The sequence below is a fragment of the Nematolebias whitei genome, chromosome 8 (assembly GCF_014905685.2).
Source record: "Nematolebias whitei isolate Nwh7 chromosome 8, NemWhi1, whole genome shotgun sequence".
NCBI classification, from domain to species: Eukaryota; Metazoa; Chordata; class Actinopteri; order Cyprinodontiformes; family Rivulidae; genus Nematolebias; species Nematolebias whitei.
Window position 1 is genome coordinate 18,074,216 of NC_056505.1, and position 9,378 is coordinate 18,083,593.

The 9,378-nt window shown below is 41.1% G+C and overlaps 1 protein-coding gene across 1 annotated transcript in view; it reads right to left on the reverse strand.

Moving 5' to 3' along the window:
• Positions 1 to 7,506: 7,506 nt before the first annotated feature.
• Positions 7,507 to 9,378, reverse strand: part of LOC119413057 (monocarboxylate transporter 12-B-like) — a 10,078-nt gene continuing 8,206 nt past the window's right edge. Inside the window, exons 6-7 of the mRNA XM_037680070.1 lie at positions 7,822 to 8,081; positions 7,507 to 7,730 (exon numbers count right to left, since the gene is read on the reverse strand). Of these exons, the coding sequence (XP_037535998.1) occupies positions 7,507 to 7,730; positions 7,822 to 8,081 (484 nt within the window). The remainder of the gene's footprint in view (positions 7,731 to 7,821; positions 8,082 to 9,378) is intronic.

A 9,378-nucleotide genomic window follows, 5' to 3' on the forward strand; every position in this document is an offset into this window, starting at 1 on the left:
AGAGAACATGTACTTTTACTAAGGTCGTACTTAATGTTTAATTTTGTACTACTAGTGCTTAGTGTATTCTTCATAGTATTTCTTAGTTCATATCTTAGCTCTTATTACTGTTTTTATTTACAATTTATACTTTTGTTGGATGTAATTGGGACCCCGTGTACACAATTTTGTTCCACCACATGTACCATGTGATGTGAATGACAAATAGAGAAATTTTGACATTTGACTTTGTACACATGATGTGTACTTAAGGTCATGTACTTACTATACTCCACTTTATGTGAAAACCTTTGAGAATTGACCTGTATGCTGGAAAAAGTCGAGTAAATAAAGCACATTTAAAACAGCAGATGTTACCAAAGTGCTTAATAAAATCAAGGCAGTAAATTAAAGAAAGAGAATAATAAGGTGTAATTAAAAGCATCAAAATGCAAACGTAACACAAAAACAATGAGAATCAATGAAATACTGAATCATATCGTACGGTGTTAAACGTCAGTGACTACAGGTATGTTTTTAGGAGAGATTTAAGAGCAGGAAGTGAACCTGGGCCTGCCTAATGTTGAGAGACAGATTGTTCCAGAGTTTAGGACCAATGACTGAAAAAGCCTGATCTCTGGGCTTCAACCTGGATTTTGGTACAACCAAAAGCAGCTGGTCAGATGATCTCAGTGCCCGAGAAGGACCATGGTTAAAGTAGGTCAGAGAGGTATGAGGGTGCAAGACCGTTTATGCACTTAAAAGGTCAACAGGAGAATTTTACAATCGGCTCTGAAATACACAGGGAGCCAGTGCAGGGAGGACAAAACTGGTGAAATATGCTCAAACCTACAAGTTCCTATTAATAGCCGAGCTGCAGCATTTTGGACAAGCTGGAGACATGAAAGGGACACCTGACTGACTCCAACATGCACTCTCAAAAGCTCTTGAATGTGTGTTATTGATGTGTGTGTGGGGGGGGGGGGGGGGTGTTGATGATTTAAATCAACCTTTTCCCTGGGACTATTGAATCTCGTTGCCTATGAATTTTTCTTTCCGTCAGGCAAAAGTACATTGAGTCACGCACAGTTCCTTCTGCATTTTCTTTTATCCAGTCTATGGTTCAAACCAAATGACTCAAGGTGACTGAGACTACTTCCTACTAGCTGCTGATTTATACACTTGCTAGCTATTCTGCAAAATCATGTGTTGTCAATCATACTTTGTCAGTCTAGACTTCCAGTCCAGATTGACGTTCTGTATATTATTCCAGGCACTTGGTTACAGCATTCCATGTAAGCTTTGCCAGGCTGTATCTTATGTCCTGTTATGATGTGTTGGACTGCCTCATGGGGCATCTTTGCACAGCCTGCATCTTTGAGTCTTGTCTGGTATGGTAGATCCCTGGCCTCGGTTTCTCTTGTGTTGAGGGGCTGTTCTTGTGTTGCTATGGCCTCTGTGCTGTCCATCAGTCCAGCCACTGATAAAATATGTTGATATCAGCTACTTCCCCAGTCTGCCGGTGGAACATGCAGACGATTATCTTTCCATGATGGCTCCTCTCGTTTCTCCTCTTCTACTTTGAGTTTCTGCTGCTGACAGACATTCACTCCAGTTAATCATTGGGCTTTCCTCTTGATGTACTCCAGGATCGTATTTCTTTCATCCTGTATAGTGGCTCTGATGTTCACTTGTCCTCTTACTCCTTTCTCTATTGTGTAGTCTCAGGATGCTGGGATCTGGGTGAAACCCTCCATTCATTGTGAGGAGCTTTCGTGTCTTGATGTCAGTGGCTTCTATCGCCTCCTTTGGCCCGGGTATTATACCAGCTGAGTAGCTGATGACTGGCACTACATACATGTTGAAGACTTGAACTTTGTTTGCATCATTCAGTTGGCTCTTCAGAACCTGGCTTAGTCTCTGTCAGTACTTAGTTGTGTCCGACTTCTTTGCAGCCTGTTATTGAACTTGTTTCTTTTACTGCATTTTTTTTAAACAGCTAATTTGTAATCATCAAAACTTACCAGGAAATTAGCATTTTAATGACCTGCTGTCAAATAAATTTTAAGGTCACTGATATGTAACACATCCTTTTCTCAGTCAGTCCCAATAAGAAAACCTTCCAGGGAGAAAGCTGAGGCTTTGTTGAAGATGTTGTTGAGTCTCAGAGGAGACCAGAGCTGCAGAGCTCCCTGCTGGCAGAGTTTTATCACAGCAACCTCTTGGTTCTTGGATTTCACAGCCTGTAACTCAACAAGGGTCTGCACATAACTCAGTTCACAGCTGTTATTGAGTGGACGTAACGTGTCAACACATCATCAAAATCTTCTAATTTTCAGCCATGTTTAGGTCTTCTATTTTTAAAGCCAAACAATATCAAGTTTCAAGATTTTCTTTTAGTGTCATTTGCAATTTCCCAAGAGAAATGCACAGTTGATGAGAAAGTTAAGTGAAATGCAATTAAGCCTTCCAGTAAGAACATCAACAAGATAAAAAATTGTCCCCCATACTGTTTTCATTCTGTTTTCCCAGCGTATTTTCTTGCTGCGGGTTGCAGAGTTGTGGTGCACAACTGCTTCGATACTGATGTGGAAAAAATGTTGGCCCAAGGTTGTAAGGGACTCTCAGCACAGTTTGATTTGTTAGCCTGTTTCCAATTGAGCTCATTGCTCACTCACCACTACAGCATTACATATTGTTACATTTTCCATACTTGATTAATAGCACATCGTTACTACAGTAATCATGGCAGAAAGCAAACCGTAACTAGCAAATTAAATGCTCCTGAACAACAGATGATTGTTGCTTCACAATCATATCAGTCCATTCATGTTTTGAGGCTCTGCCAATGTATTTTTTAATCATTTGATCTTTCTTTTAGTGTGTCATGGTGGAAAATGATTTAAGTCAAAGAGCAAAGCTCTGGTTTATCCCAACCCTTACATGTGCGCATGACATATGGATAGTGACAGAAAGGACAAGATCGTCAATACAGAGTGAAATGGACATTTTCTTTAGGGTAGTCAGGCTTCGAGAGAAAGTGAGGAGCTCCGTCAAATGGGGGGAGCTTGGAGTAGAGTCGCCACTCGCCCACATCAAAAGGAGTAAGCTGAGGTAGTTTGGACATCTGATCCCTCCCAAACCCAACTGTAGGGAGAATCAGAATCAACTTTATTGTCATTGCACAGTTAAGTACAGCGAAATTACGTTTCGTACAGCTGTCCGAAGGGTAGACTGAAGTGTACCGTGGCTGCATCTTCTATGAAGCACTGCCCTTATTGCTTAGATAAGAAAAGGGTAAGAAAACATGAAGAGAGAAGGTATAAAAAACAAAGATCTCTTACACCGTGTCCTTGTACACAGGGCACAGTGTAAGGCAGCAAAATAAACTACCTCAGCACAATCAACATAGATAGACATAATACATTTTGCAGGGTGGGGGGGGACGACAAGATGGTGAGATTGTCCATGAACACTTTCAGATAGTTCCATAGTCCTGATAAAGATGTTCCAGTGTCTATCAGCTGGTACAACTCTGATAGGGTCCACAGATGTTCTCAGGAGGGCGAAGCAGGAGCAGAGTTTCTTGATTTACGTTTCCACTAGGAGCAATTTGAAATAAACTGGCCTATCCAAGGCCAGCGGGGAGGCCTTGGCACTTGTATTTAATGATTTTACAATTGCATATAAAACACATTAACAGAACACAGGTTAATGTGTTCAGTGTTAAAACAACCTCTGGCCTTGGAATGCTTCTGGAGGGTGTTTCTGAGCTTTTCTTCACAATACAACTTTAGACTGGATGAAACTGAATGGATGAACATCAAAAGTTTTTTTATAGGAGTTTTGTTCAACTCTTCAGAAGTACTATTCTGTTACTCTAACACAGAACACAGCTATTCTCTACATAATTATCAGCTTTATCAGGAGTTTCTCCTCTATAGTCGTGGTTGTGTATCGCGCCCTGCTGATGGAGAAAGTAACCGTCTCACATCAGTTTCTGTCAAGTTGGACAAAATTACACAAACCTTAGGAAAAAAGTCACAAAAGCAAGAATCAAATTAAAGCAAACTTTATTTATAAAGCACGTTTCATGCACAAAGCAACCCAATGTGGTTTCCGTCAAGAACTTCAAATCTAGAAGAACTGTGTTAAACACAGTCATAAACATGCAAACATATTCAACACATAAAACCAGTTTAACATGTACAATTTATTTTGAATTTATTTTGTTAACAAAGAATAGAGTCCTTACATTTATTAAACATTACTTCTATAAATTGTGCTTTGACAAACTTATCGATAAAACTAAAACATTTTGTCAACGCAAAAGAGGAAAAAGGAGGCAGGTGTCGCTCTCGCTCGAGTTTATTCTTTGTTGCACGCGCGCTGTGAGTGACGTCCAGAGCTCGTGGACATAAAAACAGCAGCGGAGGACAGAGGAGGTGACGGTCCGAGTTTATTTATCATGTTGGCAGCAGAGAGGAGAGACATGGTTCATGCATGGCTCCCAAAACCACAAGGCAGCCATATTTGTTCATACCTTTATTATTAGGAACGCACGCGACAAAATGAAAATGGTGAAACAAAAAAACTGGCCAAAAAAAGCATGTTTTCTAGGGTCACATGCGCCCCACTGTTTGAGAAGGACTGCCTTAAAGCAACACAATTAAATCAGATGGGAGGAAACTGAGTGTAAAGATGAAAAAAGTGTTGAAGATCAACTCACGTCAAACACTGAGGAAAACAGGGTGTGGTGTTTGTGTGCTTTAAAAGGTTGTTTGACAGGTCAGCTCAGTCTCCACAACTTATTTAGTTTTTGACTTCGAAACAATTCTGCTGTTTTATATGAAATAGAATGCTGATGTGTTATAAAAAGATGTGTATGTAATTTACAGAGTACAAATATTTGCTTTTATTTTTACAAATATATTTTAAATTAAATTTACAAAGAGCAAATCCAAAAACTTTATTTTCTCAGGTTAATGAAGGCAGATTTGAGTCTTTCAAAGGCTAAATTAGATGCACCAAATTAAATCAATATAAAGTTGATAAAATCAATAAAATTCAAAACATTTTCCCTCTCATTTGTATTTCAAAACAAGACGACTTTTTACACGGGAATACAAAGCTTTCTGACAAAACAGTTGTCTGGGTTTTTTTCCTTGACAGGTCATACAAAAATAATCATAAGTGCAAAAACATGTAAATAATTTTTTTTTTTAAATGTGGCGATGCAGACAACTGTTCCAACTTAAATTTTAATTGTTCAGCATGACTCATTTTACAATATCTGACTTACTCTAAATTGAATGGTTGGTGTCCCCCACCTCTCACACAGTGACTGCTGCATGGGCACCAGTGACCCCCGCGACCCGACAAGGAAAAAACAAGTAAAGATAATGGAAGAATGGATAATAATAATTTTAAAACCATTAGGTTCAAAAGAAAAATCAATGTCTTACTGAGACAACAAATGAAGTTTAACTTTTGATGGAAATGTTTGGCAAAAAGATCCCCCCCCCCCCACACACACACACACACACACACACAACTCCCCCATGAAACCTGAGCTGCTCCCTGCTACAGTCTAGTCACAGCCATTGCTCAGATCTTTTAGACCTGTGCTTCAGTATTTCCCAGCCTGTAACCCAACAAGAGTCTTCACATAACTCAGCTCACAGCTGCTTCTGAGTGAACATAACACGAGTCAACACTTCATCAAATTCTTCTCATTTTGATGATGTTGAGGCGTTTTACTTTTTAAAGCCAAACGGTGCCAAGTTTCAAGATGTGTTTAGTCATGTTTGCAATCCTCTAGAGGACTGAACAATGGAGACAAAGCAAGAAAACTATAAATAACAGACTTTTCCGTAAGCATTCAGGGGAGTTTTGCTAGGCAAGTTTCAGTACTTTGTAGTTTGATACTGTGGACTGAAATCATTCGTGTGGAGGTGAGCACATTCTGACAGCAGGCCAAAAACGTGCGATTATTCATGCACACTTTCACACATTTGTTTTGATACATCCCGACATGTGCGAGGAACCTGACATGTATATTTTTCTGCATATACACACATGAGGCCCCTGGTGTTCAGTCTGTTAGGCTCAGAGGATGACTGCAGGTGGAGACGAAAACAGAACATCCTGTTTTCACCTGTCAGGTTAAAGGCTCCTGATTGGTTGATGAATGTTTGTGTTTCAGAACAGAGCGGACTTGTGTCTACTGCTGGAGGAAAGCAGACAAGACCTGATTCACTTGTCACTCATCAAGTCCCACCCTCTGCACCAACACAAATTGGTTTAGTTTAGTTTTCACTATAAAAGCAAGGGAAGGCAGCTTTACTTGTACTGTATAGCACGTTTCAGCAACCGGGCAACTCAAACTGCTTTGCATAGTTAAAAATTAAACCATCCATCCATTATCTTTACCCGTTTATTCCATTTTGGGTCACGGGGGTCGCTGGTGCCCATGTCCAGCAATCACTGTGCGAGGGGCGGGGTACACCCTGGACGGGTCGCAAGTCCATCACAGGGCCACATAGAGACAAACGAGACAAACAACCATTCACTCTCTCACTCACACCTAGGGACAATTTAGAGTTACCAATCAGCCTAACATGCATGTTTTTGGTCTGTGGGAGGAAACCGGAGCACCCGGAGAAAACCCACGCATGCACGGAGAGAACATGCAAACTCCACCCAGAAAGGCCCCTGGACCGGGGTTTGAACCAAGGACCTTCTCGCTGAGAGGCAGCAGCTCTACCAGTTGCGCCACCGTGCTGCCCTAAAAATTAAACCACTGAATTAAAATTTCAAAGCAAGCTCGATTGAGAGCTGGAAATAAATATAAATTATAAAGTCATACAGAAACAGCATACCAATTTTTTTGCCTTAAAAAACCAGCATGGGGCTTCAGGGTCACATTATTTGAAATGACCTCCACGGGGCGTTCAGGGTTACCCTATCGTCAGCAGAAATTTTAAGAATTCACTCCTATAACAACAGCTGCTGACTGTCACACATTTGAGTAAAACTATATTTGTGTTCTGTGAGATCACATTTGGATTTTCACACTAATAACAACAAATATCTGTTTTTACATATAAAAAGCACCTTAAAGCACCTGTAGATTGGATTCATACAGTTAGGTCACTTGCTGCTTCGTGCCTCACGGTTTTTATTTTTCCTTTGTTTGTTTTCTTCTTTCGGCTGCTCCCTTCTTCTGGGGTCACCACAGCAAACTAACTTGCACAAAGACTTGGCATTTGTTTTTATGTTGGATGTCCTTCCTGATGCAACCAGGCCACCAAGTGGAGTAGAGAGCTGCCATAGGGTGCCCAGTGGAGCAGATGGTGGGGGTTACGTGTCTTGAAATGAGAACAAAATGTTTGGTTTGTCAATTCTGGCAGGAAGTTTTTTTTCTCCAAACTTTAATTAATCTGCTTGTGAACATTTAATTAACAGTTTCCAAAGCCAGTTACATCCTTCTAGGAGTTATTCTGTGTTGATGAATGTTATTGGCTGCTAACTTTGTGACTCTGAAGCAACTCCCTGGCTGTGCATCTCTTTGTGTAAACAGTCTGGCCTATCAGACAGCCTGAGGGGGAGGGGCTTGTGTCTGCTGCGTAGGCGCCGGCGGCAGAGGCGAATCCCAGTGACGATGGAGACAATGAGCGCACTGGCCAGCAGGGCGGTGCCACTGAGGAAGAAGCTGGCTGTGTAATTTCCGGTGACATCAACCAGCCAACCTGTTGGGGGAGAAGAGGGAGGTGTGACAAGTCATCATTTGATTTCACTATGACGTTATAAAGCATCACTGGCAAAGTTAATTTCCCTCACCTCCAATTGGTGGGCTCACCAGGTATGGGATGGCGTGCAAAAAGAAGACCACGCCCAACGCTGAGGACAGGCAACCAACTCCGACCACGTCTGACATCACCACGGGAATCAGTGCCACATAGGCGCCATCAAAGTAACCGTAGAGCACGGCGAACGGCACAAGGAGTGGGAAGGAAGTGAGCAGTGGTGTGAAGAGGCAGCAAAGACCCTCCATCGCCACGGAAAATGTGTAACAGGTTAGACGGTGTGTCTTCAAACACCTGAGGAACAAACAGGAAGTCAGCTTCAAACACGTGAAAGAGACAGGAAGTCAGCCTTAAACACCTGAGAGACAGACCGGAAGTAAGTTTTAAACACCCAAAAAATAAACTGGAAGTCAGTTTAAACACATGAAAGACAGACAGGAAGTCAGATTAAACAACCAAGAGATAGACAAGAAGTCAGCTTCCAACAGGTGAGGGACAGACAGAATGTCACATAAACACTTAAGAGACAGAAAGGATTTCATCTTTAAACACCTGAGGGACAGACCGCTTTAAACAGCTGAGAGAGAGACATGAAGTTTGCTTCACAGAAACACCTGATATAACACAGGAGGTGAGTTTATAAGCACAGGTGAGTTTTGTGTTTCTGTTACTGCTTTAAGTCAAATTGTAGTTCTGATGGTCTCCAGCTTTGTTTAAAGGATCTATTGAAGTTTAAAACAAGTTACCGGTAATCAATGGTTGTAACAATGAGCTTTACCTGACACCGGATAAATAGAGAAGAAAGGACCTGAGAACCAGTCGTTCTCATATTCTAGTTGTTGTTCAAACTTGTTAATGTGAGACGTTAAAACTTTAAACCTAAAACCATGACCGAAGCTCTGCAGCTCTGAACTCACTGGGCTTGACTCTGTTTTAACATGAACTCTGAAGCATCAAGGTGTGGGTTAGCACAACACCAAGATGGAAATACATCAGCAATGACTCAGAGAAGCAATTGTTTCAGCACATCAAATTGTGACGAGTTAAAGGTGATAAAGGCTGTTTCTATTCTATTCTCTAAATATCTGGAGTCCATCTTTTAACAGACAGGAAGATTATTCACAGGTGGGAAACATGTAAGACAGCTCACAAGTTTCCTAGCCAATGCACCTCAAAGTTCAGACCACGCAATGCTCAGAGAAATGAGCTCCATTTCAAACTCTGCAGGCCTCAGTTAGAAGGTTAAAGGTCAAAGGTCATGGCCTTTTCTTTCAAAAACAACATGGCAGCATAACTAAGGTTGGGAAATTTTAATCTAGAGGAAACACAAGACATTTGGGACAAAACCAGACCAAAAGGCTGATGTTTACCCAGAATGCACTGCAGCAAACACCTCATCTCGGATGTCAACACAATGGTGGAGGGCTGATGGTTTGGGCTCCTTGCAGTCACTGAGTGGACCTCTGTAGAACAAAGGGTTCCAGAGTCGTTGAGGATATTTGATATTTTGAACATGGTTGCTAATGTGTCTTAAATAAAAATGTTATGACCATATTATATGGTCGTAACATTTTTATTATATATATATATA